The following is a 22,466-nucleotide window of genomic DNA, read 5'->3' as shown; positions in this document are numbered from 1 at the left end:
GCAAAATAAGCAAATTACGTATTAGTATTGACATTGCTTGAAGTGTATTAAGCATGTTTTAGTCTTCAACTGCAAATATTCATTTACTTTAAAATTAAAAATATTTTCCCCTTGTTATAACATAATTTTTATTTTATATAAAAAGATATGAGATTCTTTTAATACTTTTATGATACAATAAACTAAAAGAAGTATTTTCAACATTTTTCATCTAAAAAAAGACTAAAATATTTTCTCCATGTTGAATTGTAAGTAAAGACTATTTACTCATAATAAACTGGGTAAACTAGTATTTTACCCAACACATTTTTTATTCACTCCATTTTTACCCATATCAAATACGGGTGGGTTGAATTATTACCAATATTATGTTGACCCATTTTCGACTCGCCCAAATTTGACTTAACCCGCCCATTTGCCATCAGTACACTCAACTATGAAGAATTATCTAATGAAGTTATTCAACTTTGTTTTGTATCAATAAAATCACTCAACTTAGTGATTTTCTTTTATAAAGTCACTCAAACTTCCGAATCAAATCAATAGAAAAAATACATGGTGAAAACAGATTCTCATTGAAATAGTAGGAAACTTTCTAAATTTTTCAAACGAAAACATTTCTATTTTTCCTTTATTTTTTACCGATTCAATCAAAATATAGATAGAGATATCCATTGAATATTTTTTTAGAATACGAAAATAGTGATTATTTGTTATTTTTTGGTAACACGTTGTATCAACCACCTTTGAGGAGTCAAGATTATGAGTTTGAGCATTCTAAAAAACAAAACAAAAAGAGGAGATACTTTTTTTTAAACGTGGGGTTCAAACACACAACTCTAGAGTGAAGAACATTTTCACGACCCTTCCATACCATTGAGCGACCTAACAATTTTGTTCGAGATTTATAAGTTAATATATGTATATATTTATTTATTTATTTAATCTTCTAGTACAAATATAAAATTTATGAAAAAATTATTTAATTCATCGGTACCCACAAACCCCACCTAACTTTGCCCCTGTCTTTATTGATCATATGTGCCAAACAAGGTGTATATATGGTAATCGTATACCTAAACAGGCAGTTCTGGGCAGATGTTCCTCAAAGTTACTGGAAAAAAAAGGTAAGTGTCAAAATCACACCTAAGCTTATTCCTTATTTTGAGTTTCATACCTAAACTATTGAGAGTGTATGTTTCATATCTAAACTATAACCTATTAGCAAATGTTTATCTCACTTTAATTCTGAAAAAATAAATTATAAAATGATTTCTTATTTAATTATAATTATTTGGGAAAATACACAAGTATCTCCTTAGACTATGACCGAAATTTCAGAGACACTTAACTATTCTAAGTTCCTATAACCCTCCCCCCCCCCCCCCCCGAACTTTTTTTTGTAATTTTGTGTACCTTTTTGGTTTACGTGACATCCAAATATCTCCCATGCGCCTCAATTGCGTGGTAGTTACGGAGTGTGCCCATAAGACAAAATGTGTATAAAATTAAAAAAAATTAAGTTCAAGGGGTAATAGGACCTTAGTTTAGTTAAGGTGTGTCTCTGGAATTTCAGTCATAATCTAGGAAGATACTTGTTCATTTTCCCTAATTATTTGTGTCATTATTTAAACAAAAATTAATGACCAATATACTATGATCTTAAATATATGACATGCATTATCCGTCGAAAGATTGAGTACATAAAGTTATTCTATTTTGATTGATAAAATGAGATTAAAAAAATTATTTTCTACATTTTTATTTGTTTAAGTGATTTTAAAAGATAGAAAACAAGAATATATAGATTCTTTAATAACATTTTAATTAGGAAGAAGATCTGTTTAAAAAGAATATATATATATATATTGACTGCAAGAATATGTTTGAACCAAAGTATTAACGACAAACACATTTTTTAGTCAAACTATAAATGGATGACGTTTTTGTTCATTTCACATATTTAAAGATATTTTTAACGTTTTTCCTATTTTTCAAATATATTAGACAAATAAAAATAAACATTAAAATTTTATACATTTATCTTATCTAAAAACATCAAAATAACATATAAATATCAAATGTCTAAATTTGGATATTGCGTACTCCATTGTTTTAGGAAAAAGAAAAAAATAACTTTTTTTTTCACAAACAAAAAAACAGTGGCCGAAAAGCACCAAAAAATCCAATAATTAAGTAAGCTTAAAAATTAAGTTATCATAAAGTTTATGAGTTATGAAAATACAAATCTAAATAATTACTTATGATTAATTTACATTATTACATAACAATACGTATTAACTAATAATTACTATTTAATTTTAAATCCTCCCTGATGTTAATGCTTCTTCTTCTTCTTCATCATCATCGACAACGATTCCGTTTCGTCGTAAAGATCAACAACTAACCGGAACTGCCTTTTCCTTATTAATCTCTCAGGCGTATTCCTTCTTTTGCTTTCTTCTTCATTTGCTTCGAAATAATCGTCGTTATGAGAATCTCCGGTAAGCTGAATTAAGTGCAAAGCCGCGTCCATTTCCGGCTCCGTTAGCAGATATTTAAGTTTCGTTGATGATTGCGTCATGATTGTTGTTATTATTGAAGTTGAATGAGAAAAGTTGATGAATGTGAAATTGCAGAATATACAGAGGAGTTATATAAAGGGAAGCTCTCATATAAGAAATCATACTTCTTTTCGGAAAAGGATTATGTAAGGGTAAAATTGTAATTTACTTATTTTTATCATTAACCGCCTTTCTATTTTTGCTCAATTTTTTTCAAAAAAAGGTTTTTGTTTTTATTATTTGATTGAAGAAAGAAAAGATAAATAAGTTATATGACTGCTGAAATGTTTGTAACAAATTATATTGATATAATAATAAATAGTGATAAACTACTTAATTAAGAGTTTTCTTATTATATAATATAAAGAAAAATTCACCTTAATACATATATGTTGCAACTAGTGGTGGTAAATGGGCAGGTTGGGTCAAATGTGGATGGGTTGAAAATGATAAATATAAAACGGATAATCATTCAACCCGCGCATATTTGATATGAGTAAAAATGGATTGGATAATAAATGGGTTGAGTAAAATATTAGTTTATCCATATTTTACACATATTTCATGAATAAATAGTTTTTTACTTAAGAATTCAATGTGGATAAAATATTTTAGTATTTTTTTAGATGAAATGTGTTGAAAATGCTTCATTTAGTTTTATTTTATTATAAAAGTAAAAAAAACAAAGTTAAAGAAATTTTTGAGATGGAGGGGGGGGGGGGGGTTGATAGGGGGCTAGCGGGGGGAGGGGGTCCATTGTAGGATGAAAAAAAATTGAAGTTAAAAATATTTTTTAAAAAAACTTAATATTTTTGAAGGGTGGGTGTTGGTTGGGGGTCGGGGGTGGGGGGACGATGGCTGGGGTGGGGTGGGTTTAAGGTAGGGTGAAAAATAAATATTTGAAATTGAAAATATTTTTTTAAAAATAAATTTAATTTTTTTTTGGGTGGGGGTGGGAGGACGATGGCTGGGGTGGGGTAGGCTTAGGGTAGGGTGAAAAATAAATATTTGAAATTGAAAATATTTTTTTAAAATAAATTTAATTATTTTTTGAGTGGGGGTGGGGGTGGGGGTGGGGGACGATGGTAGGGATAAAAAAATGAAAGTTTGAAGTTGAAAACATTTTTTAAAAATAAACTTAATTTTTTTGGGTGGGGGTAGGTTGGTGGGCGAGGTCGAGGGTAAGGGTGAAAAAATGAAATTTTGAAGTTCAAAATAATTTTTTTAAAATTAACTTTAATTTTTTTTGGGAAGCATGGGGTGGAGGTCGAGAGTGAAATATTAACAGGGACTCACATATGAAAGTTTTGAAAAATCGATTCTAAAACTTGGTAACAGAAGGTTTTTGAAAATTTGGAGAAAACTTGCAATACCCATATTTGACCCATAGTTTACCCATAATATACTCATATTTTAATGGGTAAAATATGGATATAATCGCAAATATTATCCATATTTAAAATTACTCTTTCAACCTATATTTGAAGGGCTATTTGGGCGGGTCAGTGAAAAATAGGCTAAAATTGTCAGCATTAGTTGAAACCAGTTACCATATAAATTAAAAACTAGGATTAATCACGAAAATCCTATCTTTTAGTTTACTTATCATCATTATCTCTTATAAGTTTTACAAAATTTTAAAATCCCTCATTTTCGCAAAATTTCTTGCGTATCACATTAGTGTATCATGTATAAAATGTATCTAGCCCATCATATTAGAATATCTCACACATCAAATTAGTGTATCATACATAAAATGTATATCAGATTAATGTATATGTATAAAATGTAATGTATATTACTTAACGATAAATATATATCACGCATTAAATTAATGTATTAATACTTATATTTTTATACCCATTTTGAAGAATTTTTATAATTATGACCTTTTAAGAAATAGATTGTAATTTAAATTAAAATGAAGATTCATTTCTTTATCAATAGTCATTTAAATTAATTTAAGTTAATTAATTATCAAAAGTCTTCTTCTTTATTCTACCAAAAGTTAATTTACCTAACCTAATTGGTGTTAGTGCTCATATTCATCGAATTTTTGTATTTCTTCGTGAGATTTAAATGATGTGACAATTTTTATTTTAAACTAATAACTAAAACACTAATTAAATTTCTAGTTTTTTCTTGAATAGATAATCTATCCTAATACAAATAAAAAAAGTTTATTATCTAATATATGATTTACGATTTTAAATATCTTCTGATTCAATAAAAGTCGGTCTCTAACTTCATATTTTTATTCATAATTTCTATATAACTCATTTTAGATATTATTGGCTAAACACTATACTAATATATTCAATTACATAACTAAAAATTAATTGTATTATAAATACTAATTCATTTGCAAAGTGTATATTGACACGAATTTCTTTTAAAATATTCTTCTTATCTAACAAATTGCAGAATGTTTACTCACTCAAAATTCTTTTTAATCATTAAATCACAAAATGTTCTTCTTCCTTTATTGAATTTTAGAACGTATACCCGCTTAGAATTCTTTCAACATATTTGCTTACAAATTATTATTATTCCCCGTCCAATTTCATAATGTATATTAGGATTGTATATACATTGTTTACTCTATGTAGCCACCATATTGTATACATCATTGTATACGTTCTTATATATATATATATATATATATATATATAATTAAAGATGATTCGATTGATACTAATTCTTCACAATATGCATATTTGAAAATTTGGTGTATAGTCCACAATATGTATATTCACGTGCATATATATCATTATATGATGTATATCACTGCAAATTTTGTGTCTGAATGTATATCCATTCGCAAACTACTATGGTACTTCACAATATATATAATTGTATACATGATACTTTTCTTCTCCATTAAAATCACTATTGTTGGTGTTGAAGTATTATGTGAAAAGTTGATTATTACTCTTTTGAAAACATAAATAAAACAAATTTTCATAAACGTGATTTTTTTATCGAACGACTTTGAGAGATTTTGAGTCCAAAAGGAGATCTTAAGGAGAATAAATGAATGTGGGGCATATAACTTTATTTATAGTGATTCTCCAGAATTCGAGATATTGAGTAGAAGTAATTTTCATAATTTTTTTTAAAAAAATAAAAAATTCTTAACCTCAATCGATTTTCATAAATGTCTTCTGAAAATCACCAAATTACTTCAAAACCTTGCATACTAGTTACTGTGTAAAATTCTACAAATCATATACCGGATACACTATATTAAATACGGATATAAAGATAGCTAAATACCTAGAATATATTATAAATAATAGATTTTCAAAATTATAGGAGATAAAAGGAAAGAGAGTTAAAAAGTGGAGAACCGTTAAAATGAAAAATATAAAAACTAAAAAAAAAAGATGTATCATGATAAAAAAAAAAGTACATTTTTCAGGTAAAAGAGTAATTGTACAAACATTGAATAAAACAGTACAAAAGATTCACAAAAACCTAAAGGATTTATTTGACCTAATCGTGCCACGTGATCTCTTTAAAAAACGTTCTCAATGAGTTACTTAAGCTCCACAGACACCTTATTTTTAGGAAAAATTACATGGGATGGCAAACATTCATAGCTAATTATATTATAGAGGTATAGTTTAATTTATCTTATATAGTTATAGTTTATTTTTGTTTGTTATATTTAATGGGGTCCACAACCTATTATATAATCAATGGTATAAAAACATTATTTTCTAATTTTGTATATAATTATACACAAAACAATTTTCTCTCTCCTTTTCACATTCCAAATTTTTCTCCTACATTTAATACTCCAGCTATCCGGTTTGAAATTCAAATTTTTGTCCAAAATTAGATTACTCCCTCCCGAAGTTGAAGTCAATTTTGTAAGTACTCCTTAATTTTAGTTGTTTACCTCTTCTTCTTTTTTTTACTTATTCAAAATTTGTATATGTGTTCTGTTTACTATTTTTTTCATATATTTTGATGAAATAATCGATTTTTTGTTCTTGATAGATCTAAAATTGGTCACACAATGAATGAATCATCTTCATCTTTGAGGATTACCAGAGGTATTCCTTTGCATGTCGATGTTGCTGACATTTTACCATCGTTTTCAATGGGTTAACTCAAGATTTTGGGTTTGATGTAGGGTCATTGGGAAAAATCAAATCAAGTTATACAAGAACAAACAATGGAAGAGCTTAGATCAAAGAAAAAAAAACGACCCTACGGCAGTTCAACAAATTATTAACAATGCCAAAGCTAGATGCATTAAAATAGTACAAGGAAGAAGAAAGAGGAAAGCTGTAAACATTGAATCAGAGGAAAATGCTTCTGAAGTTGTCGGATCTGAAGAACATAATATTCATGAGGTACTGTATTAAAACACAAAGTTAGATACAATTTTTTGGTTAATTAGATGTCAATATACAAAAAATATTACTTAAATATTGTATATAGTATAATTGCATGTTTAGTAATTGTATATAGTATATTGCATATTTATGTTATTTTTGTTTTTTGTATATATATACAAAAAAGTAATTGGACTTAGTTATACAGATGAATTTTTTTTATATATGATTAGAATTTGTATATTCTATTACTTATATACAAATTATTGAAGTTAGTATATATTAAGTTTATATACATATACAAAAATTGATATGTACATGTCTGTTTTAATAGCTGGTAGTAGGGAATTGTATATTAAAGGCTCATTATTTTTTTTTATATACATATGTACACAAAGTAATTGGATTTAGTTATATAGATGGGAAAATATCATATGCGATTATAATTTGTATATTGTAGTAGTTATTTACAAATTATTGAAGTTAGTATATATTAACTTTATATATTATTGGAGTTTAACTAATATATTCATGTACATATATAAATATACAAAAAAAGGTAAGTTCATATATATATATATATACAGATTTTTTTTTTTTGAATTTGGACGTTTAGCTTAAAAAAAGGGACGTTTTCCTAAAATTGTGGCATTATCTAAATTTATTGTTAGCATATTTAACGCTTCAGTTACAAACCACTTTTTAAAATATAATTGTATAAATTAAAAAAAATATATACATACCTAAAATAACTAAACTATACCCATATAAAGTAATTAGGTAAACTATACCCATATAATGTTATTTAATCTAATAAGTTTGCCATATATGAACTTTTCCCTTATTTTTACCCTCTGAATCAAAAGTCAAACAAAATCAAAGTCAAAAACTAAGTTCATTTTTTTTCCATTTTTGTGTTTGTAGCATATGGAAATCAAAATAAATAAGATAAGAGTGCTTGACCTTCTTCCAAATTTCTTTTCAATCAATTGTTCAAATGAGACGGTTCATCATAGTAAAACAGCCAGAGGTCCAAAAATACCCAATCATATCCCAAAAACATTTCCAATATTTAAATGAATGATACCCTATACCATTTTTGTTCAAGAAATAGATAGTAAAAGAAATTTTCTGAACAATTTGTGCATTTTGCCCCCACTTAGACACAAAGGCCCATACCAACTTGATACAACAAAGAATTGTCAAAAACATGACCTAATTGTTGTAGAAGATGTTTCTAGAAGCATCTAGCACCACTCGAACCTCCCCGACGGCCCCCTCCTCCATATAGTCAAAAGAAAAAAAAAAGAGAATAACAAAAAAGACTCATTTTTTATTTTTTCAAGTATAAAACTGTGAACCCTTCTTCTTTAAACCCTTCCGTTTTATCAGTATTCTCCGTTTGGTTCCTTCAGGAAAAAGATCAATCGTACACAGCCGGAGTCCGTGGAACAGATATCTTTCTCTTCAAGGTATTGTTTGAATCACAAAACTCTTTTGTAGATCTATGATTTGATTTAGATTTGGTGATGTTTAGAGTTCTCTTTGTGAATTGCATGTTTTGTTAGGTGTAAACTGAATCTGTTGTATGTTTTGTTGATATAGGCTGTTGTATAGGTTGATGATTAGTAGATTATCGTTCCTGCATTGTTGGTTGATGTGACAAATGAGAAAAAATGATAATTAAATGAAGAAACTGAGTGGATTTTAGATTGATAATTGGGGCGGATGGGAAATCCTGTAGACTAGATTGGGTGCTGTTGTAATCTACTAGGTAGATAAGTCTTTGGTTTGTCCTCAATCAGATCAATTCTTAAGATTAGAGATTCACTTAGGGAGGGATGGGGGTGGGAGAATAGAGCAAGCTAATGGCTTTTTTGGATCAGTGTTTGGTTTGAGTTTTTATTATTGGAAGGAAATGTGTTTGGTTTAGTTTATACGAGGCTATGTAGAGCCCTGTTTTATTGATATAGGGTAAATTTTGGGCGATTTTGTGTATTGGGAGATAGTAGATTAAAAAAGATTCAGTTCTCGTTGATGCATTACTATCTTTTCCTGTCTTATCGATACGTGCATGAGATTCATGCACGAAAGTTTCCTTGGCGGGAAGTTGGATAAAATTTGGATACTTGGAGCTTTGGATATTGTGTAAATTAGAAAAAAGATACCATCTTTGAACTTGGAGTCCACGCCGGTTTGATTGTTGACTTTTTAAATGACATGTCTGGAGATCATTAAATACGTTAGGCCAGGTTATGTTTTCTCTCTCTAATCATAAATGGAAAAATGAACTTCTTTGCTCTATTCTGTGAATCCATCATTACTGGATAGGGTAGCCCCACCACGAGGTAGCCTCTTTCTTAGCTTATAAATGAAAAATCAATCATTTTATGAAGTCGCTCTTGGTTGCTACAATTTAAAACCCATCGCTTCTTCCATGACGCACCTTCAACTTATCGAGGACATGCTCCCTAGAAAGGGGCATATGGGATCAGGATTAGGGTAGAAGGTTAGTACATAGTCGAGCGTTGTCTAGTCTCCCTTGTCAGTACTGTTATTATTACTATCCTACTATCCTACTATCTTATTTGTCGATGGTTCTATTAGTCAATGATTTCATTATTACTTGATGTTCCCTTCTTTCAGTTATCTTTATTTTGTTGTTGTTGCTATGGTTATTTTCTCCGCTATTTTATTCGTGACTTCTTCACTTTGTTATTTCCTTTTGTTAATGATATATTTTATACCTGAGCCGAGGGTCCATGGAAAACCTCTCTACCTTCACATGGCAGGGGTATGGTCTGCATACACACTTACCTTCTCAGACCCTGCTTGTAGGATTACACTAAGTTTGTTGTTGTTGTAGCTTCTTAATGTGATACATCGGATGCTGGTGTTTAGTTGATTATATACTTCTTTTGATGTTGTCCAGGGACTTTATCGTGCTTCGTGCTTGTGCTGTTGGATATTGAGTGACCGAAGTCAGCAAGGATGAGTGTGGTTGGTTTTGACTTCGGCAATGAAAGTGGCGTTGTTGCGGTTGCTAGGCAGCGAGGAATTGATGTTGTACTTAATGACGAATCCAAAAGGGAAACTCCAGCCATCGTCTGCTTTGGAGAGAAGCAACGATTTCTTGGTACTGCTGGTGCAGCGTCAAGCATGATGAACCCAAAGAACACCATTTCACAGATAAAGAGGCTAATAGGGCGACAATTTTCAGATCCTGAGCTGCAAAGAGATCTTAAGGCACTGCCCTTCTTAGTAACTGAAGGGCCCGATGGATATCCCCTGATCCATGCACGCTATTTGGGGGAAATGAGAACTTTTACCCCTACCCAGGTTGTTGGAATGGTGTTTTCGGATCTGAAGACTATAGCAGAGAAGAATCTCAATGCAGCAGTAGTTGATTGTTGCATTGGAATCCCAGTTTATTTCACTGATCTTCAGAGGAGAGCTGTAATGGACGCAGCCACCATTGCTGGCTTGCATCCTTTGCATCTAATTCACGAGACAACAGCTACTGCATTAGCGTATGGTATTTACAAGACGGATTTACCTGAAAATGACCAATTGAATGTTGCTTTTGTGGATGTTGGGCACGCAAGCTTGCAAGTTTGTATTGCTGGCTTCAAGAAAGGCCAATTGAAGATATTGGCTCATTCATTTGACAGAAATCTTGGTGGGAGGGATTTTGATGAGGCTCTTTTCCAGCATTTTGCTGCAAAGTTCAAGGAGGAATATAAAATTGATGTTCTTCAAAATGCTAAGGCATGCATTAGACTTCGAGCTGCTTGTGAAAAGTTGAAAAAGGTTCTTAGTGCAAACCCTGAGGCACCTTTGAATATAGAGTGTTTAATGGATGAGAAGGATGTCAGAGGGTTTATCAAGAGGGATGAGTTTGAGCAAATTAGCATCCCTATACTGGAGAGAGTGAAGAAACCACTGGAGAAAGCTCTTGCTGAAGCTGGGCTTACTACTGAGAACATTCATGCAGTTGAGGTTGTTGGGTCAAGCTCTCGTGTGCCCGCAATTATGAGGATTTTGACGGAGTTCTTTGGTAAGGAACCAAGGCGCACCATGAATGCTAGTGAATGTGTGGCCAAAGGTGCTGCACTGCAATGCGCTATTCTCAGCCCTACTTTTAAAGTGCGAGAATTCAAGGTAACAGTTTGTCAACCTTGCATTCTCTTGACTGATATATTATTGTATAGTTATCTTGGATTGAGGGATTTCAATTTCATTAGGTGTTGCAATGTTGTTGATAATCCTTAGTTCTTATTTTTTAAGTAGGCACTAATTTAATATGTGAAGATAAATTAAGAAAATGCTTTTGATTTTTCCTTTTGTTTCATTTAGTGGTTTGAGTATGACCGGTTATGGTTATATGAATGACAAATTGGAGATAGAAGAAATTGTCGTCTTGAAGGATAAAGGAAATGGATAATTTATCATAGAACTACGAAGATCTTTATTGAAGCAGATGCTATACTATTAACCTTTAATAAAAGATTATTTACTAATTACACATCAAAGTTCCCAGAAGAAAGAAATTATGGTGATTTATGAGTGTAAGAAGTACTAAGAGTTATAGTTGGCTGATTGTAGGTCAATGAGAGTTTCCCTTTCTCAATTGCATTATCATGGAAGGGGCCTTCACCTGATGCACAAAATGGAGAGAATCATCAGAGCACAATTGTTTTCCCCAAAGGGAATCCCATACCCAGTGTGAAAGCTCTGACATTCTACAGATCTGGCACATTTACAACAGATGTACAGTATGCTGATGTCAGTGAACTGCAGGCGTCAGCAAAGATCAGTACTTACACGGTATTTCAGATTTTCAATCATTAATTAGTGTCTATGGTTTCTTTTCTAAAAATTAGAGGATAATAGGTCCTCTAGTTTCAGGCGAGTCCTTGGCTGACTTGGATTTTGTTTGGTCTTTCTGACAGATTGGACCATTCCAATCTTCAAAGGGTGAAAGGGCCAAACTGAAAGTTAAAGTACGCCTAACCCTGCATGGTATTGTCTCGGTTGAGTCCGCAACTGTAAGTCCAGAGATTTGTGGCTTTCTCGTTCTTGTTTTTTTCTAATCGAAAGAATATCATCTAATCTTATGGCTTTTTCTGTAATATAGCTCTTAGAAGAAGAAGAGGTAGATGTCCCAGTTGTGAAAGAGACAGCTAAGGGACCTGCCAGAATGGAAACAGATGAAGCTTCAGCTGATGCTGCTCCTTCAACTACATCGGAAAGTGATGTGAATATGGAAGATGCTAAAGGAACTGCAGCTGCTTCAGGGGCTGAGAATGGTGTTCCAGAATCTGGAGATGAACCTGTCCAGATGGAGTCAGATGCTAAGGTAACATCTCGCTTTCACGTCTTTTAATTACTGCTTGAGCTAGTTTATGTTTCTCTATCAATCATACTTGATTGTTATAAGATCAACCTATGGCATCTGTTCAAATTGTCAGGATTTGATTTATGCATGAAATGCAGGAAACTCATGAATTCACCAATATTTTAATTCGGCATTAGTGTAGTGCTTTTCTTGCTTAATTAATGTTGGGTTATATTTAGAATTCTTCTTCTGTTTCAGTGTGTTTAGCTCAAAGATGTCGCATTTATTGTGTTCATTTTTTTTCAGGTCGAAGCCCCTAAGAAGAGGGTCAAGAAGACATCGGTACCAGTGACTGAGATTGTTTATGGTGCAATGGCAGCTGCTGATGTTCAGAAGGCTGTTGAGAAAGAATTTGAAATGGCTCTTCAGGACCGTGTTATGGAAGAGACAAAGGACAAAAAGAATGCTGTTGAGTCCTATGTTTATGACATGAGGAATAAGGTATCAGTTGGCTTTTTATGGTGGTTGTATGAAAACATTTGTTATGTCACTGACAACTTTCTTCTTATTATATCCAGCTTTCAGATAAATATCAAGAGTTTGTAACTGATTCAGAAAGAGAACAATTTATGGCTGTACTTCAAGAAGTGGAAGATTGGTTGTATGAAGATGGAGAGGATGAAACTAAGGGTGTTTACATCGCCAAGCTTGAGGAGCTTAAAAAGGTCTGTGTTTCTAGCATTTCCTTTTTTGCTAGTCTTTTTGGCATACATAGAGCTCATTTAGTGTGGATCTGCAGCAAGGTGACCCGATTGAGCAACGCTACAAAGAGCACACGGAGAGGGGTCCTGTGATTGATCAATTTATTTATTGCATAAATAGTTACAGAGAGGCGGCAGTGTCAAGTGATCCCAAGTTTGATCACATTGATTTAGCTGAGAAGCAGAAGGTATGCATGGGTGTGCTTGATCTTGCTATTTGCCTTTTCATCATCATATGCTCGCCTATCTTGTTCCTGAGAATGTGGTTTGATGCTTATGTTTCTCTTGCAATTCCTAGGTCTTGAATGAGTGTGTCGAAGCTGAGGCTTGGTATAGAGAGAAAAAACAGCAGCAGGATGCTCTTCCAAAATATGCCAACCCTGTTCTTTTGTCAGCTGATGTTCGAAAGAAAGCAGAAGCACTTGATAGGTCTGTTGTTCATTGAGTTTCCTTTTCTTTTTCTTGATGAAGGTGGTATTTCCACAGTGTACCTGCTACCTTCCACCAGCAAAGGTATTGGGTATCTTGGTACACCAAGGTTTGGACAAATGAATAGTTGCTATTGTTATTGCCTCTGGTCGGATTTTGCCATAACTTGTAGATCGCATTATTTGGGCTAATTTTATTGGAAAGTCTGTCAATATCATTTCTTGCTTTGCTAGTTGCTGTCCTTCTACATAAGAGCATTTCTTTGTTTATTTCTTCCTTCCCTATATTTTTCTGTCTGCTTAACCCACTTTTTAACTATTTGTTTCTACAGGGTCTGTAGGCCTATAATGACAAAGCCTAAGCCAGCTAAGCCAGCAACTCCTGAAACACCGTCACCTCAATCTTCTCAAGGAGGTGAGCAACAACCTCAGGGTGCAGCGAGTCCTAATGCTACTGAGGGTGATAGTGCTGACAGTGGCGCACCACCTGCTGGCGAGCCAATGGAGACGGACAAATCTGATGTGCCAAGTGCATCATGAATTAAGTTGATGGTTTGATGCTCGAAGATTTGGAAGGAAGAGAGAGACTTTGTTGGGTTTGTATTACGTTTTGCGTTTCACCCTTTATACATTTTAAAAGATCAGACCTATAGTAGCAGTCGAAAGATTTTGTCATTAAATTGTTGTGATCTATTTCGGCCATACGGATGTCTTGTCAAGTTATATTATTTGATAACGACTCTCAAAAAACCTGTTTTTTCAGAGGGTTTTGATGTTATGTACAACTGCTGCCGTTCTCTGACATTTTCTGTTGGTCACTAAATGATTTGTTGAGCTGGTGTTTGGCTCCTTGTAGCTAGAATGTGTTTGCGCTTGCCTTTTTCTTTTTTTCTGTGCAATTATGATCTATTGCTTGAGGTATCAACCTGAACTTAGGATCTGAAGTAACTATGTACTCCAAGCAAAGATTGATATAATGTTCATTTATATTGATTTGGGCATTGGCAAATTGAGAAAGGGTGAGTAATATGGCCTACTTCGTTTCTTGTAATTTGGAGTGACTGCTTGCTGCAAGTGGCCTATTATGTTTCTCAATTATTTGATGATAATGGCAACACTAAGTACAATGAAAAGGAAACAGGAAATGGTTTATAGTTTTATATTGAAATACGTCTCCAATGTGGTTTTATATTATTTCACTAACCCTGTCATTGTGAATGTGGCTTCAAATGAGAAGGAGCCCCGTTTGGTCCAAACTTAAATTTAGTATTTTTAATTTAACAATGTCCTTTGATCACTACTTTCTAAACTTATATAGAAATATGTCAGAAGTTATGTCTCGTGGAATTGTGTATTAAGATGGTATCAACAAATGCAGTGATTTTAATGCATGCATTAATATGATAAAAGACTTAATTATCCTCAAAAATTTTTTTTACATCTTTTCCTCCATAAAAGTGAAGGGTATCTTTGTAAATACGTTTTTAATGCAATACATACTATTTTTAATGCACTAAACCAAACAATGCATTAAAATAATTTATGTATAATTAATGCACTAATACATGCATTGCTAATGCAAGCATTATCAATACATTTTATTTATCATTATTCTTATACACTGTACTAGACAACTAATATTTCTTTTTATCAAGATTTAAGTACTTAACGAGTCAAAATAAGTCTAGGATTTAAAATAGAGTCATAAGATCATTAAGAGGTATTCTTATGTGGATAGTATTTTCTGTCACTCTATTCACAATCTCACCCACCATTGCTACCCGATTTTCCATGTCACAACCACCACCACCACTATTATCAACTACTTTATCGATATCAATCACCAGCTGCCTCTGTCATCATAAACGTCATTGTTGCTAACTACTAATATTAGGTGTTGCTACTATATTTATCTCTTCCATCATTATGATTATATCCATTGTTACTATCTTCCTTGTCCCTATAGCCGCTATCACTGATATAATAATGAATCTTATTGATTAAGGGTTGTACATCCGAACAGTTACTCCTATTAATCACCTCCACTACTACTATCAACTACTATTACCATCATAGTAAAGTCTTAGTATCAACAAACTGTGTCTCACAACTAGCACTGTTGCCACTACCAACACTAATGCTAGTTGTTACGATCACCGTGGTTAGTCTAAACTACTAACTTCCTCCATTATCATAACCAGCACTGCCGCTGACTACAACAAAATATCTCACCAATCATCACACATTCTTCGGTTATCATCAACACCGTCAATTGTGGACAACCGACTTCATCATTACAAGCACCAACACCATTATCAATCGCCATTGTTATTTTTATTATATTAGTCACCACAACATTAACCATATCCACCTTCACACTATCACCACTATCATCATAACAACAATTATTATCATCACTATCACTACTTTCAGCTATCTCTATCATTACTAGCAAATATAAGTGTCCGTTTGAATTACCTTATTTTATGTGTTTTTGACTTTTAAATAGCTTTGAAGGTATTTGGAAAAATTATAACTAAGCACCTATTTTTAGGCTATTTTTTTAAAAAAAAAATAAGTCAAAAGTCAAAAGAGTACTGGTACAATTATTTATTTATGACTTTTAACTGTTTATTCAAATTGTATATTTATATGTATCATATAAATAAATTATGTATATTCAAATATTAAAAAATCTTAATCACTCAATGTTCAAATCTAAATGCCGCATCTTAATTATTCAAATATACATTCAGATTCAAATATTTAGTGGCGGATCCAAGATTTTAAGATCATGGGTGCACTTTTTACTATAAATATATAAGCACTTTACTTAATGTGAAATAAAAGACTTATTATTATAAATAAGACTTATAAGTCATAAGTTACCGAGCGAACTATCACTAATATTAATATATTCTTTTTAAAAGAAAAAAAGCTTCTAAAAGATGATTTGCGACGATCTTCCATAATTTGAAGATATTGAATTATTGTATCATATCATTGAATGTTGACAATTACATATATTTACACTCTGATGTTTTTAAAATCTTGTTTTTTTGTTGCAATAAATGAGTTATAAGAAATTAAAAATGTAAAAAAATAAGCTAAAAAAGAAGAAGTTAAGATTGAAATGTCAGGAGAAAAAAGGGCGAAGATTGAAAAAAAGGAACAAGAAGAGAAAATGTTTAGTAATATATGAAAGCAGTTAGTAATAAGCCTGAATTTTTTTTGCTTCCAACGAGTTTCAAACCCATGTTCTCTTGCGTGATGAGAGTGGGATAATCAACTTCAGAATCAAAGCGACTATATTACTTTAGTATTAGTGGGTGTTAAACTGTTTAATATATTAATTGTAAATATTTTTTATCTAACTTTATACCTTACGCGTTAGTGGGTGCTTGAGAACCCGAAGCCTACAATGTAGGTCCGCCCCTGCAAATATGTCACGCTCCGAGCTACTCCCCAGACGCCGACACGGAACTTAGAACCACAAGTGATCCCAAGCTAACCCTGCTGGTATGATCATGAGCATACTAAAGATAATAAACTGATGCGGAAGCTAAATCATAATTAAATCTGAAAAGATGGGGACTACCCATATTCTATAACTGAGATATTTGAAAATCATGAGTTTAATATAAAGAAAATATTAACTCAATACTAAGCTGAATCTAACTGTGTATGAAATAAACCTCTACACTGGACTAGAAATACTGGGACAAGCCCCAGCTAAATCTAGCAAAACTGAAACTAAATAACTGAAGACTGAAATTAAACTCATGATTGTTGTCCTCGGAGAATGAGGATTCACCACTGAATCTGCTAAACTGGAGATCGGAAGTCGATCTATGCGTGATTTAGATGCTGAGAACCTGAAGCTACATCACGAGAAGATGTAGTGCACGTATGTGTCAGTACTTGAAAGGTACTGAGCATGTAGGATAGAGTAAAGCTGAAATAAGACATAATTGAACAAGCACAAAAGTAAGTATAATAATCTGAACATAATATACTGAATTTCTGAGCTAACTGAATGCAATAACCAATTTATAACATGTTGAAACTGAATATACAGATAAATAGTCAATGCAGAGAGTCTAACTGATCTGTGGGAGCTACTAATAATCGATAATTAAAATCACATGAGCTAAATGTGGAGTCTGATGTATATGCTCCATCGAGAGGACCCAATATACCCTGCCAAATGTATAAAGGCATGCTGGCGTGATTACTAAACTGATTGCCCACAGAGGGGACTTACGACCTACTTGGCTAGTAGTTCTGGGACTAATTGGGTACGCTGAACCCTAGTCCAACTCGGTATTATGCTACTCCCATGAATTCTGTAAATTAATTGATTATGTCTGAGTTTTTGTAAATACTGGATAGCTCAAAACTGAATATGTAAACTGAGAATGCAACAATTAATCGGGTAATTATGCATTTATAACTGAGGCATGTATATTTGAAGTGTCTGAAATATCTGACCTAACATGTGTATTCAAGAACTAAAGAAATACAAAGATAGGGGTCTGAAATTCATGCGATAATCTGAGTAATAATATGATAATCTGATTTGGAACATATATTTATTAAATTCATGAAATTCTGTTAAAGTTCTAGAAACCCTAGTTCTAATCATTATATGGAAATCAAGAATCTGACTGAAAACTAGGGACCCAATGGGTAAAGGAACCCACTAGTGCAATCTCACATACCTAGTGATAAAATTCACGAAAAAATACTTAAGTTTCGGGGCTGGAACTGCTGGAGCTTGTGGCGTTCTTGAATTAGGGTTCTTGAGCTTTTTCTCCTCTCTGCTTCTAATTTTCTATGTTTTGATTTAATGATTTGACTTGGATATGTTTTAATTATGTTTCTAAGCTTAAATTGACTAAAATATGATGATTTAGTGTCAAAACAATGTAACTTAAGGTTTAAACAGAGTGGAAAAGGTCAAAAAGACCCCTGGAAATGTTGTTGTTGGACCAAACAACGGCCAGGACTGATGGTCCGTCGTCTGACCAATGCCCCATCGTTGGGTCCGTTGATTGGGCCTATTCGATAGGCCTTTAATAAAATGGGCACAACTTTTTACTTAGAGGTGTGATGGTAGCAAGGTCGGTAGCTATGGAAAGATAATTCAATTATCTATTTGTGGGTAGGTCATGGGACACCTAATTCATTTTATGCTAAGAGTTATGACCATTTGAAGTTGACCCAATTGCATTTCCCCTTAACTGTCTGCAAAATTTCCACCTACGGACCGTAAGTCTGTCCGTCGTCTAAGACTCAACCAATTTTTCTAGGCTGAAATTTTTGGGAGTTTCTGATCTCATCGACGGTTGTGCAGGATGGACCGTGGGTCAGGCTACAGTCCGTCGATGCCACCGTTGGTTGCACCTGTAGATTTTTTTTTTGTAAAGCTAATTTTTGGTCTATTTTGGTTGCGGGGTGTTGCAAAATATCTAAATCTTAACTGAAACAAATAAAGCCTAAGTATAACAGAGTTTATAATGAGACAAAGTAGCCTCTTTTAGAATTGTTATTCAAAATGCACGTGTAATGTATAATATTCAAGACATTCAAATTTTATGGGACTATAAGACGTGTTTAATTCCAGTTAGGAATCTTGGAAGCTACTTTTCTAACGTTTCGATTCCACTAGTGATATTGTCCGCTCAGGATCTAGGCATGCACGACTTTAAAACACGTCACTTGTTGATAAGGCCTGCTTACTTATATACCTAACATCTCTCTTGTGTTTTGGTGATGTGAGACTTCTTATCTTAAGCTGGAGCATCACATATACCCCCTTTGTGGACTCAACATCGTCGTTGAGGTTTGCCCTACCTTATGATATTGATGTAGACTCAACACTGAGGTTTGCCTCGCTTATCGAGATTTGGTTAAACTTAGTTGAATTCTAGCTCAAATTGACAAGGCTGACATAGGAATGACGAAGTTACCATTTGTAACAATCCGATCTACTAATGATATTGTCCGCTCTAGGCCTAGGTCCGCTCTAGGCCTAGGTCCGCACAATTTTATAATACATCATTAATTGGTAAGATCTGCTTACTTATACACCTAATATCTCTCATGTGATTTGTCGGTGTAGGGCTTCCTGTCTTAAGTTAGGATGTCATAACTCTACCCTAAAACCTTATCTCATGCTTATATAAAGGGAAATATATTTTCTTGGAGAGGCATCTCGAATATTCTGCAAATTTATGAGATATTCATAAAGAGATCAAATTTAAATTATCCTAGTTTGAGAAAAAAATTTACTTTTTTTCCAGTGAATTCGTAAAACTTTAGACGCTTTAATTTTTGTTGTAAATTAAAAAAATTTCAAACAACTTTCAAGTAGTAGTATCAAATCCTATTTAAACACTATTAAACTATTTCAAATTTTAATAGTTTGACAAAAATAAAAAACAAAAAATTGTATTAAATATTATAAAAGCTTCAAATCAAGTAAGAAGAACAAATAAATTTAGAACATACTATAAACTGCGAATCGCAACCTCAAATTGCTAGATGATATAATAAATATGAATTGGGTTATATAAAAAAGAGCACACAATTGCTTTTTTTTTTTTTTAAAAAAAATAATTTAATGTGTATACATATCAACAATTTTTTAAAAACTAATTAGAGTCTCATTAATATTCGTAACAGTTGCCACTTAATATATTTTGATTTGTTGTTGTGGAGGAGGACTAATTAGAGAGACAAACAGACATCCAAGACAACATGATGTTTGCTAACTCTTTGGGTTTAGACCAAGGTACTAGCAACACAACTGACAATGCTTGTGCACTATCTATGGTCTTAAATAGTGTGTTAGTAGAGGTTATGATAGGGTTTGAGAGAAATTGATTCTTACTCTTACCTAAATGCATAAACAGAAAATGGAAAACGTCTTGGAAATTGAATACGTTGATTTAAGAAGTATAATAAATAGTTGAAATTCATGGATCATCAGTCATTGCTTTAGGAAAACTAACAAACCTGTCAATATAACATTGATGAGTTATAACGTTGGTGCATTTCATGATTTTAACTCTTTCACTAATCTCTCAAGGAAAGTTAGGGTAATAATTAGCACAGATAGATAGATGAAGCTCTCTTCCTTCAGAATGCAGAATGTCAAATCTTTCTAACTTTATTTATGACCTCCCCCTCTCCCCCACGGCCCACCCAAATCCTTTTTAGACTCCTTTCATTTTTTTGGTGTTATAACTTGTCGAGTTTATCGAACTTGATTTTGATCTTGTATTAAGTTTGATTAGCCAAACTCCAAAATGTAACTCTTTCATATCAAGTTTGATCCGTGCATACATGGACAATCATTGTCTAATTAGTTATGGTTTCTTAATCATTATATAACTTCTTTTTGAATCAAGTCTTAAGCTATTTTACTATTATATGAAACGGCTAGTAGCAAGTAACTGTTCGTTGACATATCTATTTTTAACTAAAAAATTTTCTAAATCTCTCATTTTGTTTTAATTTATCTGCTTTTTTTAAAGTTTGTTTCATATTTGAAAGTTGCATAAAATATTATATTTAATTAGTTCTCAAAACTACTCTACATTTTTAAAAAATAATATATATACACACTATTTGAAAATTATATACTATTTGAAAATTGACATGACCTAATATATGTTGTTATGGTTAAATTATAAACGGAAAAGGACCTAAAATACCCTTAAAGTATTGAAAATGATACAAAATTACCCTTCATCCACCTACTGGCTCCAAAATGCCCTTTTCATCCACCTATTGGCTCCAAAATACCCCTGTTTTGAGTTCAAAATTGACCACTTATTTAATGATTTTAAATTTAAACTATTTAAATATTTTTTAAAATACTTGATGCTCAACTATTGGTTATAATTTAATTTATTTGTACCATTTATAAACAACTCAGTACTCACTCATTACTAATGAAACCCCACCCAATTAATAATCCAACTATTATATCAAAATCGTCATAAACACTACTAAAACACGATGAAATTATAGATTCCTGAAAATGACATCCAAAATTATTCGAGTCCGAATCAAAGCTCCAATTAAATTTATATTGAGCCTTTTATTTATGAGGACACTTTCAATTGAATTTTCTTTCAAGATTGAATTAGAAATTTATTCTAATTTATGATTAAATGTAAAGAATTAATATATCCCGAACTAATTCATGAACTTTTTCAAAATACACTTTTATAAATATTTATCATTTGTTTTAAAACCTTTAATATATTATTTTGAAAAAAAAGTTACCTATGAAGTAACATCACATAATTGAGATGTAAGAATAATTAAGATGAACATAGTCAGACTTTTAAATTTGTCGGTAATTTTTATTTGGACACTTGAGTGTATGATAATTTACTTCTATAGATATTTTCGTCTCAAATTACACTCAATTGGCAGTAGCTTTTCTGTTGTTGCATTAATATTGTGACGGGTTTATTAATTTGGTGGGTTTAATTAGTAATGGGTAGGTAGTGGATTGATTTATAAATTATACTAATAAATTAAATTATAACAATAGTTGAGCGTGACATATTTAATTTTTTTTAAAAATAGTTTATATATAAAATCGTTAAATAAGTGATCAATTTTGAACCAAAAGGTGGATGACAAGGGAATTTTGGACCCAATAGGTGGGTGAGATAGATATTATGGAGCCAATAGATGGATAGAGGGTAATTTTATACCATTTTCAATACTTTGAGTTTATCGAACTTGATTTTGATCTTGTATTAAGTTTGATTAGCCAAACTCCAAAATGTAACTCTTTCATATCAAGTTTGATCCGTGCATACATGGACAATCATTGTCTAATTAGTTATGTTATCTTAATCATTATATAACTTCTTTTTGAATCAAGTCTTAAGCTATTTTACTATTATATAAAACGGCTAGTAGCAAGTAACTGTTTGTTGGCATATCTATTTTTAACTAAAAGTTTTTCTAAATCTCTCGTTTTATTTTAATTTATCTGCTTT

The 22,466-nt window shown here is 32.0% G+C and overlaps 1 protein-coding gene across 1 annotated transcript; it reads left to right on the top strand.

Moving 5' to 3' along the window:
• Window positions 1–7,820: 7,820 nt before the first annotated feature.
• On the top strand, window positions 7,821–14,299 carry LOC101265903 (heat shock 70 kDa protein 15-like). The gene is made up of 10 exons (XM_004252285.5): window positions 7,821–8,382; window positions 9,843–11,071; window positions 11,516–11,737; window positions 11,863–11,958; window positions 12,048–12,269; window positions 12,555–12,749; window positions 12,827–12,973; window positions 13,048–13,197; window positions 13,308–13,438; window positions 13,770–14,299. Exons 2-10 carry the CDS (start codon window positions 9,902–9,904, stop codon window positions 13,975–13,977), a joined length of 2,541 nt encoding a protein of 846 aa, XP_004252333.1. The 5' UTR covers window positions 7,821–8,382; window positions 9,843–9,901; the 3' UTR covers window positions 13,978–14,299.
• The last annotated feature ends 8,167 nt before the right edge of the window (window positions 14,300–22,466 follow it).

The sequence above is a fragment of the Solanum lycopersicum genome, chromosome 12, assembly GCF_036512215.1.
Source record: "Solanum lycopersicum chromosome 12, SLM_r2.1".
Lineage (NCBI taxonomy): Eukaryota > Viridiplantae > Streptophyta > Magnoliopsida > Solanales > Solanaceae > Solanum > Solanum lycopersicum.
This window is presented reverse-complemented; position numbering and strand designations above follow the sequence as displayed.